This window comes from Ascaphus truei, chromosome 20, assembly GCF_040206685.1.
Source record: "Ascaphus truei isolate aAscTru1 chromosome 20, aAscTru1.hap1, whole genome shotgun sequence".
Taxonomy (NCBI): domain Eukaryota; kingdom Metazoa; phylum Chordata; class Amphibia; order Anura; family Ascaphidae; genus Ascaphus; species Ascaphus truei.
Genome location: NC_134502.1, coordinates 26,779,520 through 26,796,474, shown reverse-complemented (window position 1 = coordinate 26,796,474; position 16,955 = coordinate 26,779,520). Strand labels below are relative to the sequence as shown.

Sequence of the window (16,955 nt, the reverse complement as noted above, 5' to 3'; positions counted from 1 at the left end):
TTCTCCCCCTGTCTCGCTCTTCTCTCCCGTCTCGCTCTTCTCCCTCCGTCTCGCTCTTCTCCCCCGTCTCGCTCTTCTCCCCGTCTTGCTCTTCTCCCCGTCTCGCTTTTCTCCCCCGTCTCGCTCTTCTCCCCATCTCGCTCTTCTCCCCGTCTTGCTCTTCTCCCCGTCTCGCTTTTCTCCCCGTCTCGCTCTTCTCCCCCGTCTCGCTCTTCTCCCCGTCTCGCTTTTCTCCCCCGTCTCGCTCTTCTCCCCCGTCTCGCTCTGCTCCCCCCGTCTCGCTCTTCTCCCCCGTCTCGCTCTTCTCCCCCGTCTCGCTCTTCTCCCCCCGTCTCGCTCTTCTCCCCCCGTCTCGCTCTTCTCCCCCCGTCTCGCTCTTCTCTCCTCGTCTCGCTCTTCTCCCCCCGTCTCGCTCTTCTCCCCCATCTCGCTCTTCTCCCCCCGTTTCGCTCTTTCCCCCCCTTCTCGCTCTTTCCCACCCCTTCTCACTCTTCCCCCCCCCTGCTCGCTCTTTCTGCCACCCTGCTCGCTCCCCCGGTCACTCTCCCCTCTGCTTTCTCTCCCTCCCTGTTCGCTTCACCCCTGCTTGCTATTCCCCCCGCCCCCTGCTCGTTCCCCCCCGCTCTTCTCTCTCCCCCCTCCCAGGAGTTAAACATTTTTAGGGGTAAATGTGGGATGCTCTTTCATTACGACATGGTCAGTTTCCCGCTGGTTTATACGCAGGTAAGAAACGCTCCGTTTGTGAGGTCTGTCAGTGTCACATCACCGGTCTCTGCGTGCTGTTTCCCCCCTCTCTCTGTGCACCGTTCCTCCTTTCTCTCTGTGCGCCGTGCCCCCCCTCTCTGTGCACCGTGCCCCCTCTCTGTGCGCCGTGCCCCCTCTCTGTGCGCCGTGCCCCCTCTCTGTGTGCCGTGCCCCCTCTCTGTGCACCGTGCCCCCTCTCTGTGCACCGTGCCCCCTCTCTGTGCACCGTGCCCCCTCTCTGTGCGCCGTGCGCTCCCTCTGTGCACCGTGCCCCCTCTCTGTGCACCGTGCCCCCTCTCTGTGCACCGTGCCCCCTCTCTGTGCGCCGTGCCCCCTCTCTGTGCGCCGTGCCCCCTCTCTGTGCACCATGCCCCCTCTCTGTGCACCGTGCCCCCTCTCTGTGCACCGTGCGCTCCCTCTGTGCACCGTGCGCTCCCTCTGTGCACCGTGCCCCCCCTCTGTGCACCGTGCGCCCCCTCTCTGTGCACCGTGCGCCCCCTCTCTGTGCGCCGTGCCCCCTCTCTGTGCGCCGTGCCCCCTCTCTGTTCACCGTGCCCCCTCTCTGTGCACCGTGCCCCCTCTCTGTGCGCCGTGCCCCCTCTCTGTGCGCCGTGCGCTCCCTCTGTGCACCGTGCTCTCCCTCTGTGCACCGTGCCCCCCTCTCTGTGCACCGTGCCCCCTCTCTGTGCACCGTGCCCCCTCTCTGTGCACCGTGCCCCCTCTCTGTGCACTGTGCCCCCCCTCTGTGCACTGTGCCCCATCTCTGTGCACCGTGCCCCCTCTCTGTGCACTGTGCCCCCCCTCTGTGCACTGTGCCCCCTCTCTGTGCACCGTGCCCCCTCTCTGTGCGCCATGCCCCCTCTCTGTGCGCCGTGCTCTCCCTCTGTGCGCCGTGCCCCTCTCTGTGCACCGTGCTCTCCCTCTGTGCACCGTGCGCTCCCTCTGTGCACCGTGCCCCCTCTCTGTGCACCGTGCTCTCCCTCTGTGCACCGTGCCCCCTCTCTGCGCGCCGTGCCCCCTCTCTGTGCACCGTGCCCCCTCTCTGTGCGCCGTGCTCTCCCTCTGTGCACCGTGCCCCCTCTCTGTGCGCCGTGCGCTCCCTCTGTGCACCGTGCCCCCCCTCTCTGTGCACCGTGCGCTCCCTCTGTGCACCGTGCCCCCTCTCTGTGCGCCGTGCGCTCCCTCTGTGCACCGTGCTCCCTCTCTGTGCACCGTGCCTCCTCTCTGTGCGCCATGCTTTCTCTCTGTGCACCGTGCCTCCTCTCTGTGCACCGTGCCCCCTCTCTGTGCACCGTGCCTCCTCTCTGTGCACCGTGCCCCCTCTCTGTGCTGCCTCCTCTCTGTGCACCGTGCCCCCTCTCTGTGCACCGTGCCCCCTCTCTGTGCACCGTGCCCCCTCTCTGTGCACCGTGCCCCCTCTCCTGTGCACCGTGCCCCCTCTCTGTGCACTGTGCCCCCTCTCTGTGCACCGTGCCCCCTCTCTGTGCACCGTGCCCCCTCTCTGTGCGCCGTGCGCTCCCTCTGTGCACCGTGCCCCCTCTCTGTGCACCGTGCCCCCTCTCTGTGCGCCATGCTTTCTCTCTGTGCACCGTGCCCCCTCTCTGTGCGCCGTGCGCTCCCTCTGTGCACCGTGCCCCCTCTCTGTGCACTGTGCCCCCTCACTGTGCGCCGTGCCCCCTCTCTGTGCGCCGTGCGCTCCCCTCTGTGCACCGTGCCCCCTCTCTGTGCACTGTGCCCCCTCTCTGTGCACTGTGCCCCCTCTCTGTGCACCATGCCCCCTCTCTGTGCGCCGTGCCCCCTCTCTGTGCGCCGTGCGCTCCCTCTGTGCACCGTGCCCCCTCTCTGTGCACCGTGCCCCCTCTCTGTGCACCGTGCCCCTCTCTGTGCACCGTGCTCCCCTCTCTGTGCGCCGTGCCCCCCTCTGTGCACCGTGCCCCCTCTCTGTGTGCCGTGCTCTACCTCTGTGCACCGTGCTCTCCCTCTGTGCACCGTGCCCCTCTCTGTGCGCCGTGCTCTACCTCTGTGCACCGTGCTCTCCCTCTGTGCACCGTGCCCCCCTCTCTGTGCGCCGTGCGCCCCCTCTGTGCACCGTGCCCCCTCTCTGTGCGCCGTGCCCCCTCTCTGTGCGCCGTGCCCCCCTCTCTGTGCACCGTGCCCCCTCTCTGTGCACTGTGCCCCCCCTCTGTGCACTGTGCCCCCTCTCTGTGCACCGTGCCCCCTCTCTGTGCGCGTTGCGCTCCCTCTGTGCACCGTGCCCCCTCTCTGTGCACCGTGCCCCCCCTCTCTGTGCGCCGTGCGCTCCCTCTGTGCGCCGTGCCCCTCTCTGTGCGCCGTGCCCCCTCTCTGTGCGCCGTGCTTTCTCTCTGTGCACCGTGCCCCCTCTCTGTGCGCCGTGCGCTCCCTCTGTGCACCGTGCCCCCTCTCTGTGCACCGTGCTCTCCCTCTGTGCACCGTGCCCCCTCTCTGTGCACCGTGCACTCCCTCTGTGCACCGTGCCCCCCCTCTGTGCACCGTGCCCCCTCTCTGTGCACCGTGCCCCCCTCTCTGTGCGCCGTGCGCTCCCTCTGTGCACCGTGCCCCCTCTCTGTGCACCGTGCCCCCCTCTCTGTGCACCGTGCCCCCCTCTCTGTGCGCCGTGCCCCCCCTCTGTGCACCGTGCCCCCTCTCTGTGCGCCGTGCTCTACTTCTGTGCACCGTCCCCCCTCTCTGTGCACCGTGCCCCCTCTCTGTGCACCGTGCCCCCTCTCTGTGCACCGTGCCCCCTCTCTGTGCGCCGTGCCCCCTCTCTGTGCACCGTGCCCCCTCTCTGTGCACTGTGCCCCCCCCTCTGTGCACTGTGCCCCCTCTCTGTGCACCGTGCCCCCTCTCTGTGCGCGTTGCGCTCCCTCTGTGCACCGTGCCCCCTCTCTGTGCACCGTGCCCCCTCTCTGTGCGCCGTGCGCTCCCTCTGTGCGCCGTGCCCCCTCTCTGTGCGCCGTGCCCCCTCTCTGTGCGCCGTGCTTTCTCTCTGTGCACCGTGCCCCCTCTCTGTGCGCCGTGCGCTCCCTCTGTGCACCGTGCCCCCTCTCTGTGCACCGTGCTCTCCCTCTGTGCACCGTGCCCCCTCTCTGTGCACCGTGCACTCCCTCTGTGCACCGTGCCCCCCCTCTGTGCACCGTGCCCCCTCTCTGTGCACCGTGCCCCCTCTCTGTGCGCCGTGCGCTCCCTCTGTGCACCGTGCCCCCTCTATGTGCACCGTGCCCCCTCTCTGTGCACCGTGCCCCCCTCTCTGTGCGCCGTGCCCCCCCTCTGTGCACCGTGCCCCCTCTCTGTGCGCCGTGCTCTACCTCTGTGCACCGTGCCCCCTCTCTGTGCACCGTGCCCCCCCTCTGTGCGCCGTGCCCCCTCTCTGTGCACCGTGCCCCCTCTCTGTGCGCCGTGCCCCCTCTCTGTGCACCGTGCCCCCTCTCTGTGCACTGTGCCCCCCCTCTGTGCACTGTGCCCCCTCTCTGTGCGCCGTGCTCTCCCTCTGTGCACCGTGCCCCCCTCTCTGTGCACCGTGCACTCCCTCTGTGCACCGTGCCCCCCCTCTGTGCACCGTGCCCCCTCTCTGTGCACCGTGCCCCCTCTCTGTGCGCCGTGCGCTCCCTCTGTGCACCGTGCCCCCTCTCTGTGCACCGTGCCCCCTCTCTGTGCACCATGCCCCCTCTCTGTGCACCGTGCCCCCCCTCTGTGCACCGTGCCCCCTCTCTGTGCGCCGTGCGCTCCCTCTGTGCACCGTGCCCCCTCTCTGTGCACCGTGCCCCCTCTCTGTGCACCGTGCCCCCCCTCTCTGTGCGCCGTGCCCCCCCCTCTGTGCACCGTGCCCCCTCTCTGTGCGCCGTGCTCTCCCTCTGTGCACCGTGCTCTCCGTCTGTGCACCGTGCCCCCCTCTCTGTGCACCGTGCCCCCTCTCTGTGCACCGTGCCCCCTCTCTGTGCACCGTGCCCCCTCTCTGTGCACTGTGCCCCCCCTCTGTGCACTGTGCCCCCTCTCTGTGCACCGTGCCCCCTCTCTGTGCACCGTGCCCCCCCTCTGTGCACTGTGCCCCCTCTCTGTGCACCGTGCCCCCTCTCTGTGCACCCGTGCCCCCTCTCTGTGCACCATGCTCTCCCTCTGTGCACCGTGCCCCCTCTCTGTGCACCGTGCCCCCTCTCTATGCGCCGTGCCCCCTCTCTGTGTGCTGTGCTCTCCCTCTGTGCACCGTGCCCCCCTCTCTCTGCACGTGCCCCCTCTCTGTGCACAGTTCCCCCTCTCTGTGCACCGTGCCCCCTCTCTGTGTGCTGTGCTCTCCCTCTGTGCACCGTGCCCCCTCTCTGTGCACCGTGCCCCTTCTCTGTGCACCGTGCCTCCTCTCTGTCCGCCGTGCCCCCTCTCTGTGCACCGTGCCTCCTCTCTGTGCGCCGTGCCCCCTCTCTGTGCACCGTGCCTCCTCTCTGTGCACCGTGCCCCCTCTCTGTGCACCGTGCCCCCTCTCTGTGCGCTGTGCTCTCCCTCTTTGCAACCGTGCCCCCTCTCTGTGCGCCGTGCGCTCCCTCTGTGCACCCGTGCCCCCTCTCTGTGCACCGTGCCCCCTCTCTGTGCACCGTGCCCCCTCTCTGTGCACTGTGCCCCCCCTCTGTGCACTGTGCCCCCTCTCTGTGCACCGTGCCCCCTCTCTGTGCACCGTGCCCCCCCTCTGTGCACTGTGCCCCCTCTCTGTGCACCGTGCCCCCTCTCTGTGCGCCGTGCCCCCTCTCTGTGCACCATGCTCTCCCTCTGTGCACCGTGCCCCCTCTCTGTGCACCATGCCCCCTCTCTATGCGCCGTGCCCCCTCTCTGTGTGCTGTGCTCTCCCTCTGTGCACCGTGCCCCCTCTCTGTGCACCGTGCCCCCCCTCTGTGCACCGTGCCCCCTCTCTGTGCGCCGTGCCCCCTCTCTGTGCACCGTGCTCTCCCTCTGTGCACCGTGCCCCTCTCTGTGCACCGTGCCCCCTCTCTGTGCACCGTGCCCCCCTCTCTGTGCGCCGTGCCCCCCCTCTGTGCACCGTGCCCCTCTCTGTGCGCCGTGCCCCCCCTCTGTGCACCGTGCCCCCCCTCTGTGCGCCGTGCCCCCCCTCTGTGCACCGTGCCCCCCCTCTGTGCACCGTGCCCCCCTCTCTGTGCGCCGTGCCCCCCCTCTGTGCACCGTGCCCCCCCTCTGTGCGCCGTGCCCCCCCTCTGTGCACCGTGCCCCCCCTCTGTGCACCATGCCCCCTCTCTGTGCACCGTGCCCCCCCTCTGTGCACCGTGCCCCCTCTCTGTGCGCCGTGCGCTCCCTCTGTGCACCGTGCCCCCTCTCTGTGCACCGTGCCCCCTCTCTGTGCACCGTGCCCCCCTCTCTGTGCGCCGTGCCCCCCCCTCTGTGCACCGTGCCCCCTCTCTGTGCGCCGTGCTCTCCCTCTGTGCACCGTGCTCTCCGTCTGTGCACCGTGCCCCCCTCTCTGTGCACCGTGCCCCCTCTCTGTGCACCGTGCCCCCTCTCTGTGCACCGTGCCCCCTCTCTGTGCACTGTGCCCCCCCTCTGTGCACTGTGCCCCCTCTCTGTGCACCGTGCCCCCTCTCTGTGCACCGTGCCCCCCCTCTGTGCACTGTGCCCCCTCTCTGTGCACCGTGCCCCCTCTCTGTGCGCCGTGCCCCCTCTCTGTGCACCATGCTCTCCCTCTGTGCACCGTGCCCCCTCTCTGTGCACCGTGCCCCCTCTCTATGCGCCGTGCCCCCTCTCTGTGTGCTGTGCTCTCCCTCTGTGCACCGTGCCCCCTCTCTCTGCACCGTGCCCCCTCTCTGTGCACAGTTCCCCCCTCTCTGTGCACCGTGCCCCCTCTCTGTGTGCTGTGCTCTCCCTCTGTGCACCGTGCCCCCTCTCTGTGCACCGTGCCCCTTCTCTGTGCACCGTGCCTCCTCTCTGTCCGCCGTGCCCCCTCTCTGTGCACCGTGCCTCCTCTCTGTGCGCCGTGCCCCCTCTCTGTGCACCGTGCCTCCTCTCTGTGCACCGTGCCCCCTCTCTGTGCACCGTGCCCCCTCTCTGTGCGCTGTGCTCTCCCTCTTTGCACCGTGCCCCCTCTCTGTGCGCCGTGCGCTCCCTCTGTGCACCGTGCCCCCTCTCTGTGCACCGTGCCCCCTCTCTGTGCACCGTGCCCCCTCTCTGTGCACTGTGCCCCCCCTCTGTGCACTGTGCCCCCTCTCTGTGCACCGTGCCCCCTCTCTGTGCACCGTGCCCCCCCTCTGTGCACTGTGCCCCCTCTCTGTGCACCGTGCCCCCTCTCTGTGCGCCGTGCCCCCTCTCTGTGCACCATGCTCTCCCTCTGTGCACCGTGCCCCCTCTCTGTGCACCATGCCCCCTCTCTATGCGCCGTGCCCCCTCTCTGTGTGCTGTGCTCTCCCTCTGTGCACCGTGCCCCCTCTCTGTGCACCGTGCCCCTCTCTGTGCACAGTTCCCCCCTCTCTGTGCACCGTGCCCCCTCTCTGTGTGCTGTGCTCTCCCTCTGTGCACCGTGCCCCCTCTCTGTGCACCGTGCCCCTTCTCTGTGCACCGTGCCTCCTCTCTGTCCGCCGTGCCCCCTCTCTGTGCACCGTGCCTCCTCTCTGTGCGCCGTGCCCCCTCTCTGTGCACCGTGCCTCCTCTCTGTGCACCGTGCCCCCTCTCTGTGCACCGTGCCCCCTCTCTGTGCGCTGTGCTCTCCCTCTTTGCACCGTGCCCCCTCTCTGTGCGCCGTGCGCTCCCTCTGTGCGCCGTGCCCCCTCTCTGTGCACCGTGCCCCCTCTCTGTGCGCTGTGCTCTACCTCTGTGCACCGTGCCCTCCCTCTGTGCACCGTGCCCTCCCTCTGTGCACCGTGCCCAACTCTCTGTGCGCCGTGCTCTACCTCTGTGCACCGTGCCCCCTCTCTGTGTGCCGTGCCCCCCTCTCTGTGCGCCGTGCCCCCTCTCTGTGCGCCGTGCCCCCTCTCTGTGCGCCGTGCTCTACCTCTGTGCACCGTGCTCTCCCTCTGTGCGCCGTGCGCTCCCTCTGTGCACCGTGCCCCCTCTCTGTGCACCGTGCTCTCCCTCTGTGCACCGTGCCCCCTCTCTGTGCGCCGTGCTCTCCCTCTGTGCACCGTGCCCCCCTCTCTGTGCACCGTGCCCCCTCTCTGTGCACCGTGCCCCCTCTCTGTGCACCGTGCCCCCTCTCTGTGCACCGTGCCCCCTCTCTTTGCACCGTGCCCCCTCTCTGTGCGCCGTGCCCCCTCTCTGTGCGCCGTGCCCCCTCTCTGTGCGCCGTGCCCCCCCTCTGTGCACTGTGCCCCCTCTCTGTGCACCGTGCCCCCTCTCTGTGCACTGTGCCCCCCCTCTGTGCACTGTGCCCCCTCTCTGTGCACCGTGCCCCCTCTCTGTGCGCCGTGCCCCCTCTCTGTGCGCCGTGCTCTCCCTCTGTGCGCCGTGCCCCTCTCTGTGCACCGTGCTCTCCCTCTGTGCACCGTGCGCTCCCTCTGTGCACCGTGCCCCCTCTCTGTGCGCCGTGCTCTCCCTCTGTGCACCGTGCCCCCTCTCTGTGCGCCGTGCCCCCTCTCTGTGCACCGTGCCCCCTCTCTGTGCGCCGTGCCCCCTCTCTGTGCGCCGTGCGCTCCCTCTGTGCGCCGTGCCCCCTCTCTGTGCACCGTGCTCTCCCTCTGTGCGCCGTGCCCCCTCTCTGAGCGCCGTGCTCTCCCTCTGTGCGCCGTGCCCCCTCTCTGTGCGCCGTGCCCCCTCTCTGTGCACCGTGCGCTCCCTCTGTGCACCGTGCCCCCTCTCTGTGCGCCGTGCTCTCCCTCTGTGCACCGTGCCCCCTCTCTGCGCGCCGTGCCCCCTCTCTGTGCACCGTGCCCCCTCTCTGTGCACCGTGCCCCCTCTCTGTGCGCCATGCTTTCTCTCTGTGCACCGTGCTCTCCCTCTGTGCACCGTGCGCTCCCTCTGTGCACCGTGCCCCCTCTCTGTGCGCCGTGCTCTCCCTCTGTGCACCGTGCCCCCTCTCTGTGCACCGTGCCCCCTCTCTGTGCACCGTGCCCCCCTCTCTGTGCGCCGTGCCCCCCCTCTGTGCACCGTGCCCCCCTCTCTGTGCGCCGTGCCCCCTCTCTGTGCGCCGTGCTCTACCTCTGTGCACCGTGCTCTCCCTCTGTGCACCGTGCCCCCTCTCTGTGCGCCATGCCCCCCCTCTGTGCGCCGTGCCCCCTCTCTGTGCACCGTGCTCTCCCTCTGTGCACCGTGCCCCCTCTCTGTGCACCGTGCTCTCCCTCTGTGCACCGTGCCCCCTCTCTGTGCACCGTGCCCCCCCTCTGTGCGCCGTGCCCCCTCTCTGTGCACCGTGCTCTCCCCTCTGTGCACCGTGCCCCCTCTCTGTGCACCGTGCCCTCTCTCTGTGCACCGTGCCCCCTCTCTGTGCGCCATGCGCTCCCTCTGTGCACCGTGCCCCTTCTCTGTGCGCCGTGCCCCCTCTCTGTGCACCGTGCTCTCCCCTCTGTGCACCGTGCCCCCTCTCTGTGCACCGTGCCCCCTCTCTGTGCACCGTGCCCCCCTCTCTGTGCGCCGTGCCCCCCCTCTGTGCACCGTGCCCCCTCTCTGTGCGCCGTGCCCCCCCTCTGTGCACCGTGCCCCCCCTCTGTGCGCCGTGCCCCCCCTCTGTGCACCGTGCCCCCCCTCTGTGCAACCGTGCCCCCTCTCTGTGCGCCGTGCCCCCCCTCTGTGCACCGTGCCCCCCCTCTGTGCGCCGTGCCCCCCCTCTGTGCACCGTGCCCCCCCTCTGTGCACCGTGCCCCCTCTCTGTGCGCCGTGCCCCCCTCTGTGCACCGTGCCCCCCTCTCTGTGCGCCGTGCCCCCCCTCTGTGCACCGTGCCCCCCCTCTGTGCTACCGTGCCCCCCCCTCTGTGCGCCGTGCCCCCTCTCTGTGCACCGTGCTCTCCCTCTGTGCACCGTGCCCTCCCTTTGTGCACCGTGCCCCCCTCTCTGTGCACCGTGCCCCCCCCTCTCTGTGGCACCGTGCCCTCCCTCTGTGCACCGTGCCCCCCTCTCTGTGCGCCGTGCCCCCTCTCTGTGCACCGTGCCCCCTCTCTGTGCACCGTGCCCCCCTCTCTGTGCGCCGTGCCCCCCCTCTGTGCACCGTGCCCCCTCTCTGTGCGGCCGTGCCCCCTCTCTGTGCGCCGTGCCCCCTCTCTGTGCACCGTGCGCTCCCTCTGTGTGCCGTGTCCCCTCTCTGTGCGCCGTGCTCTCCCTCTGTGCACCGTGCCCCCTCTCTGTGCGCCGTGCCCCCTCTCTGTGCGCCGTGCCCCCTCTCTGTGCGCCGTGCACTCCCTCTGTGCACCGTGCCCCCTCTCTGTGCGCCGTGCCCCCCTCTCTGTGCACCGTGCCCCCTCTCTGTGCACCGTGCCCCCCTCTCTGTGCGCCGTGCCCCCCCTCTGTGCACTGTGCCCCCTCTCTGTGCACCGTGCCCCCTCTCTGTGCACCGTGCCCCCCCTCTGTGCACTGTGCCCCCCTCTCTGTGCACCGAACGCTCCCTCTGTGCACCGTGCCCCCTCTCTGTGCACCGTGCCCCCTCTCTGTGCGCCGTGCCCCCTCTCTGTGCACCGTGCCTCTCCCTCTGTGCACCGTGCTCTCCCTCTGTGCACCGTGCCCCCTCTCTGTGCACAGTGCCCCCTCTCTGTGCACAGTGCCCCCCTCTCTGTGCACCGTGCCCCCTCTCTGTGTGCTGTGCTCTCCCTCTGTGCACCGTGCCCCCTCTCTGTGCACAGTGCCCCCTCTCTGTGCACCGTGCCTCCTCTCTGTGCGCCGTGCCCCCTCTCTGTGCACCGTGCCCCCTCTCTGTGCACCGTGCCTCCTCTCTGTGCACCGTGCCCCCTCTCTGTGCACCGTGCCCCCTCTTTGTGCGCTGTGCTCTCCCTCTGTGCACCGTGCCCCCCTCTCTGTGTGCCGTGCCCCCTCTCTGTGCGCCGTGCCCCTCACTGTGCGCCGTGCGCTCCCTCTGTGCACCGTGCCCCCTCTCTGTGCGCCGTGCGCTCCCTCTGTGCACCGTGCCCCCCCTCTATGCGCCGTGCGCTCCCTCTGTGCGCCGTTCCCCCTCTCTGTGCACCGTGCCCCCTCTCTGTGCGCCGTGCGCTCCCTCTGTGCACCGTGCCCCCTCTCTGTGCACCGTGCCCCCTCTCTGTGCATCGTGCCCCCTCTCTGTGCGCCGTGCGCTCCCTCTGTGCACCGTGCCCCCTCTCTGTGCGCCGTGCGCTCCCTCTGTGCACCGTGCCCCCTCTCTGTGCACCGTGCCCCCTCTCTGTGCACCGTGCCCCCTCTCTGTGCGCCGTGCCCCCTCCTCTGTGCACCGTGCCCCCTCTCTGTGCACCGTGCCCCCTCTCTGTGCACCGTGCCCCCTCTCTGTGTGCCGTGCCCCCTCTCTGTGCGCCGTGCCCCCTCTCTGTGCACCGTGCCCCCCTCTCGTGCACCGTGCCCCCTCTCTGTGCACCGTGCCCCCTCTCTGTGCACCGTGCCCCCTCTCTGTGCGCCGTGCCCCCCCTCTGTGCACCGTGCCCCCTCTCTGTGCGCCGTGCCCCCTCTCTGTGCACCGTGCCCCCTCTCTGTGCGCCGTGCCCCCTCTCTGTGCACCGTGCCCCCTCTCTGTGCACCGTGCCCCCTCTCTGTGCGCCGTGCCCCCTCTCTGTGCACCGTGCCCCCTCTCTGTGCACCGTGCCCCCTCTCTGTGCACCGTGCCCCCTCTCTGTGCGCCGTGCCCCCTCTCTGTGCAACGTGCCCCCTCTCTGTGCACCGTGCCCCCTCTCTGTGCACCGTGCCCCCCCCTCTGTGCACCGTGCCCCCTCTCTGTGCACCGTGCCCCCCCTCTGTGCACCGTGCCCCCTGTCTGTGCGCCGTGCTCTCCCTCTGTGCACCGTGCCCCCTCTCTGTGCGCGTGCGCTCCCTCTGTGCACCGTGCTCTCCCTCTCTGAGCGCCATGTCCCCCCTCTCTGCGTGTCATGTTTCCCCCCTTCTCTGCACGTCACGTACCACCCTCTCTCCCTCTCTGTGCGCCGTGTCTCCCCCTCTCTGCGTGCCATGTTTCCCCCCTTCTCTGCACGTCACGTACCACCCTCTCTCCCTCTCTGTGCGCCGTGTCCCCCCCTCTCTGCGTGCCATGTTTCCCCCCTTCTCTGCACGTCACGTACCACCCTCTCTCCCTCTCTGCGCGCCGTGCCCCCCCTCTCTCGGCGCACCGAGTTCCCCCCTTCTCTGCACGTCACGTACCACCCTCTCTCCCTCTCTGCGCGCCGTGCCCCCCCCTCTCTGCGCACCGAGTTCCCCCCTTCTCTGCACGTCACGTACCACCCTCTCTCCCTCTCTGTGCGCCGTGTCCCCCCCTCTCTGCGTGCCATGTTTTCCCTTCTCTGCACATCATGTACCCCCCTCTGCGCGCCACTGCATTCCCCCTCTCTCCCTCTCTGTGCACACTGCCGCATCCCCTCTCTCTAATTGCGTGCCACCGTCTCCCCCATTCTCCACCCACTGCACCTCCTCTCTCTCCCTCTCTGTGAGCCGAGTCCCCCCCTTTCTGTTCGCCGCGTCTCCCCGCTCTGCACATCCCGTTCCCTCTCTCCCTCTCTGCGTTCCACCGCGTTCCCCCCCTCTCTCTCTGCGCACTGCCGCATCCCTTCCCTCTCTATGCGCCACCATGTTCCCCCCTCTCCGTGTGATGCATCCCCCCTCTCTCCCTCTGTCTGCGTGCCGCGTACCCCCTATCTCTGCATGGCATCAATGTTGTCTATATGACGTCTCTCTGTATGCCGCGCCCCCCCCTCTCTGCATGCTGCGTCCCCCCCTCTCTGCATGTCCCGTATCCCACTTCCTCCCTCTCTGCATGCCACTGCGTCCCCCCCTCTCTGCATTCCGCGCCCCCCTCTCTGCATGCTGCGTCCCCCCCTCTCTCCCTCTCTTTGCACCACCGTGTAACCCCCCCCCCCTCTCCGCCCGCCATGTCCCCCCTCTCTCCCTCTCTGTGCTTTGCGTCCCCCTCTCTGTGTGCTGCATCCCCCCCTTCTCTGTGCTTTGCGTCACCCCTCTGTACGCCACATCCCCCCCTCTCTGTGCAATGTCTCTCCCTCTCTGTGTGTCTCATCCCCCCTCTCTGCGCACCATATCCCCTCTCTCTGTGCGCCACGTCTCCCCCTCTCTGCGCACGTCTCTCCCTTTCTGCGTGCCGCCTCCCCCCCTCTATTTACGTTCTATACCCTCAACTCCCTCTCTGCGCACTACCGCGTCCTCTCCCTCTCTGCCTGCCACCTCCCACCCTCTCTGGGAACTGAGTCCCCCCCTCTCTGCGTGCTGCGTCCCCCCCATCTCTGTGCGGCGTCATTGTTGTCTGTATGACGTCTCTCTCTTTGTGCTGCGTCCCCCTCTCTCTTCTGGCTGCCCCATCTTCTCTCCCTCTCCCTGTGCGCCGCATCCCCCCTCTCGCTCTATGCGTGCCATGTCCCACCCACCCTCTCCCCCTCTCTGCGTGCCGCGTCCCCACCCCCTCTCTCCCTCCCTCTGCATGCATGTCCCCACCCCCTCTCCCCCTCTCTGCGTGCCGCCTCCCCATCCCCTCGCTCCCTACATGCGTGCCGCCTCCCCCCCTTCTCTCCGCGTGCCGCTCCCCCCCCTCTCCCTCTCTGCGTGACCTCACGGTTGCCTGTATGACGTCTCTCTCTGCGTGACCTCCAGGTGGTGACAATCGCTGTGTACAGCTTCTTCATGGCCTGTCTGATTGGTCGCCAGTTCCTGGATCCTGCCCTTGGCAATGCCGACAATGACCTGGATTTCTACATCCCCATCTTTACGCTGCTCGAATTCTTCTTCTACGCTGGCTGGCTCAAGGTGCGACGGCCCCCGACTACATCCCCGCCCCAGGGTACACCTTCAATATACCCCTCCCAAATAGGGTTGCCAGGTGGCTTCTCCGAAAATACTGGACTCAATGGTGAAAGGAGCGTCAGGTCACTCTGTCCAGGTTGGAACATACCGGACACACACACATGTCCAGTATTACTGCACCTCTCATTTTTCACTGGACAGAGTGTCCACATACAGGTCAGTCCAGTTCAATACCGAACACCTGGCAACCCTACTCCCAAATATACATAGATCGCTTCTCATTGGCCTAGGGGGGAACCCTTTATATATCCGGAATATACCGCGTATCCGAGGGGTGCGTCGCTAGCAGACTGCAGCTGATTGGGTAACGCTGAATGGTGCGTTGGACCAGCTAACAGCAGTTTATTCACTGTAGCGTTTGTGCATACCGTGGCAGTCTTTTGGATGTGGTAGACACTGTATATTAAAACCAGAGACAGAACATGAAACACAGACAGAGCTCAGTGCACATCCAGTGACACTAATACACGGTACAGTGCCTAAATGTATATAAATAGATATATATATAGATATCTTTTGAATAAAATGGTCCTTTAGTTTAACTCTTTGGCCAACGTGTTGTTAGCCCCTGAGCCCCTACACGGCAGACACTGCATACCAATTAACCCTGTGTGCCCACTGTGGATACAGAAAATATATGTGGCTCGCCTATATCCGTGACTTTTCCAGAGAACTGGGAGACTTGAATGCAATATATTTATTAATTGCATTTTTTTAAAATCAATACTGCAATTAGCTCCAATCCCGAAGTATCAGCCTCACCACTGGGGATTTTTTTCATTCATTTATCTATTTGAGCGCTTAGCAGAGTTATAGACTAATTACAATGTTAATTTTTTATGTGGCCGGACATACCCTTCTCAGTAGAGCGTGTCACTGAGATCAGTGGTTATTCAGCTTGCCTTAGATGTGATATGTCTCATACTTACTACTTGTGTTTGGCTGAGTGCAACAATAGGCGGCTTCTTTGTGTTGACTATTTCTTGATCAGTTTTTGGATATGTCTATTCCCGTTCCCCATGCGCTCCCCTCTCTTACATTCTGTTACCCTTATAGTATTAAAGTTGAGCGGTTGACATCTCTTTCATTTGCAGGTAGGGGAGCAGCTCATTAACCCGTTCGGGGAGGACGACGACGATTTTGAGACCAATTATCTGATTGACAGGAATTTCCAGGTAATGTCCACGGAGCCTCATCTCCCCCCCCCGCTCCCCCACAGTGCCTCATCTCCCCCCCCCCCGTAGCGCCTCATCCCTCCCCACCCCCGCAGTGCCTCATCCCTTAGTTCCTCCCGCAGCGCCTCATCCCTTCCTCCCTCCCGCAGCGCCTCATCCCTTCCCCCCCGCAGCGCCTCATCCCTTCCCCCCCCCGCAGCGCCTCATCTCTCCCCCCGCAGAGCCTCATCCCTTCCTCCCTCCCGCAGCGCCTCATCCCTTCCCCCCCGCAGCGCCTCATCCCTTCCCCCCCCCGCAGCGCCTCATCTCTCCCCCCGCAGAGCCTCATCCCTTCCTCCCTCCCGCAGCGCCTTATCCGTTCCCCCCTGCAGAGCCTCATCCTTCTCCCCCGCAGCGCCTCATCCCTTTCCCCCCACACAGACTCATCCTTCTCCTCCAGAGCCTCATCCCCTCCCTCTCCCGCAGCCTCTTCCCTTCCCCCCTCAAAGCCTCATCCCCTCCTTCTCCCCGCAGCCTCTTCCCTTCCCCCCTCAAAGCCTCATCCCTTCCACCTGCACCACCTCATCCCTGCCCCCCACGCAGTGCCTCATCCCTTCCCCCCCCGCGGTGCCTCCCATCCCCCACGCAGCGCCTCCCTTTACCCCCCACCGCAGCACCTCATCCTTCCCCTCTGCAGCGCTTCATCCCTCCCCCAAAGAGCCTCATCCCTGTCCCCCTGCAGCGTCTCATCCCTTCCCCCACGCAGTGCCTCATACCTTCCCCCCACAGCTTCTCATCCCTTCCCCCCACTCTGCAGCGTCTCATCCCTTCCCCCCCCTTGGCAGAACCTCATCCCTTCCCCCCCCTCGGCAGAACCTCATCCCTTCCCCCCCTCAGCGCCTCATCCCTCCCCCCACAGCGCCTCATCCTTCCCACCCTCAGCGCCTCATCCCTTCCCCCCGCAGCACCTAATCCCTTCCCCCCCGCAGCGCCTCATCCCTTCCCCCCCACAGCGCCTCATCCCTTCCCCCCGCAGCTCCTCATCCCTTCACCCTCCCGCAGCCTAATCCCATCCCCTGCAGTGTCTCATAACTTCCCTCCACAGCGCCTCATCCCTTTCACCCCTGCAGCGCCTTATCCTTCCCCCCCAGCGCCTCATCCCTTCCACCTGCAGCGCCTCAGCCCTTCCCCCCCTCTGCAGCATGTCATCCCTTCCTCCCCTTGCAGCGCCTCATCCCTTCCCCCCCGCAGGGCCTTATCCCTTACCCCCAGAGTGCCTCATCCTTCCCCCCCCAGCGCCTCATTCCTCCCCCGCAACGCCTCATCCCTTCCCCCCGCAGCGCCTCATACCTTCCCCCCACAGCACCTCATCCCTTCCCCCCCTCTACAGCACCTCAGCCCTTCCCCACCTCTACAGCACCTCAGCCCTTCCCCCCCACAGCGCCTCATACCTTCCCCCCACAGCACCTCATCCCTTCCCCCCCTCTACAGCACCTCAGCCCTTCCCCCCCTCTACAGCATCTCATCCCTTCCTCCCGCAGTGCCTCATACCTTCCCCCCCGCAGCGCCTCATCCCTCCCCCCACAGCGCCTCATACCTTCCCCCCCGCAGCGCCTCATCCCTTTCGCCCCCACAGCGCCTCATCACTTCCCCCCGCAGTGCCTCATCCCTTCCCCCTCACAGCGCCTCATCACTTCACCCCGCAGTGCCTCATCCCTTCCCCCCGCAGCGCCTCATCCCTTCCGCCCCCACAGCGCCTCATCCCTTCCCCCCGCAGTGCCTCATCCCTTCCGCCCCCACAGCGCCTCATCCCTTCCCCCCCACAGCGCCTCATCCCTTCCCCCCGCAGTGTCTTATCCCTTCCGCCCCCACAGCGCCTCATCCCTTCCCCCCCGCAGCGCCTCATCCCTTCCCCCCGCAGCACCTCATCCCTTCACCCCCGCAGCGCCTCATCCCTTCCCCCTCGCAGCGCCTCATCCCATCCCCCCCGCAGCGCCTCATCCCTTCCCCCCGCAGCACCTCATCCCTTCCCTACGCAGCGCCTCATCCCTTCCGCCCCCACAGCGCCTCATCCCTTCCCCCCCGCAGCACCTCATCCCTTCCCCCCGCAGCGCCTCCTCCCTTCCC

At 66.9% G+C, this 16,955-nt stretch overlaps 1 protein-coding gene across 1 annotated transcript in view; it reads left to right on the top strand.

Moving 5' to 3' along the window:
* Positions 1–617: 617 nt before the first annotated feature.
* Positions 618–16,955, top strand: part of LOC142471394 (bestrophin-2a-like) — a 31,719-nt gene continuing 15,381 nt past the window's right edge. The window contains exons 1-3 of the mRNA XM_075578200.1: positions 618–723; positions 13,465–13,617; positions 14,769–14,849. Of these exons, the coding sequence (XP_075434315.1) occupies positions 676–723; positions 13,465–13,617; positions 14,769–14,849 (282 nt within the window). The 5' untranslated portion in view covers positions 618–675. The remainder of the gene's footprint in view (positions 724–13,464; positions 13,618–14,768; positions 14,850–16,955) is intronic.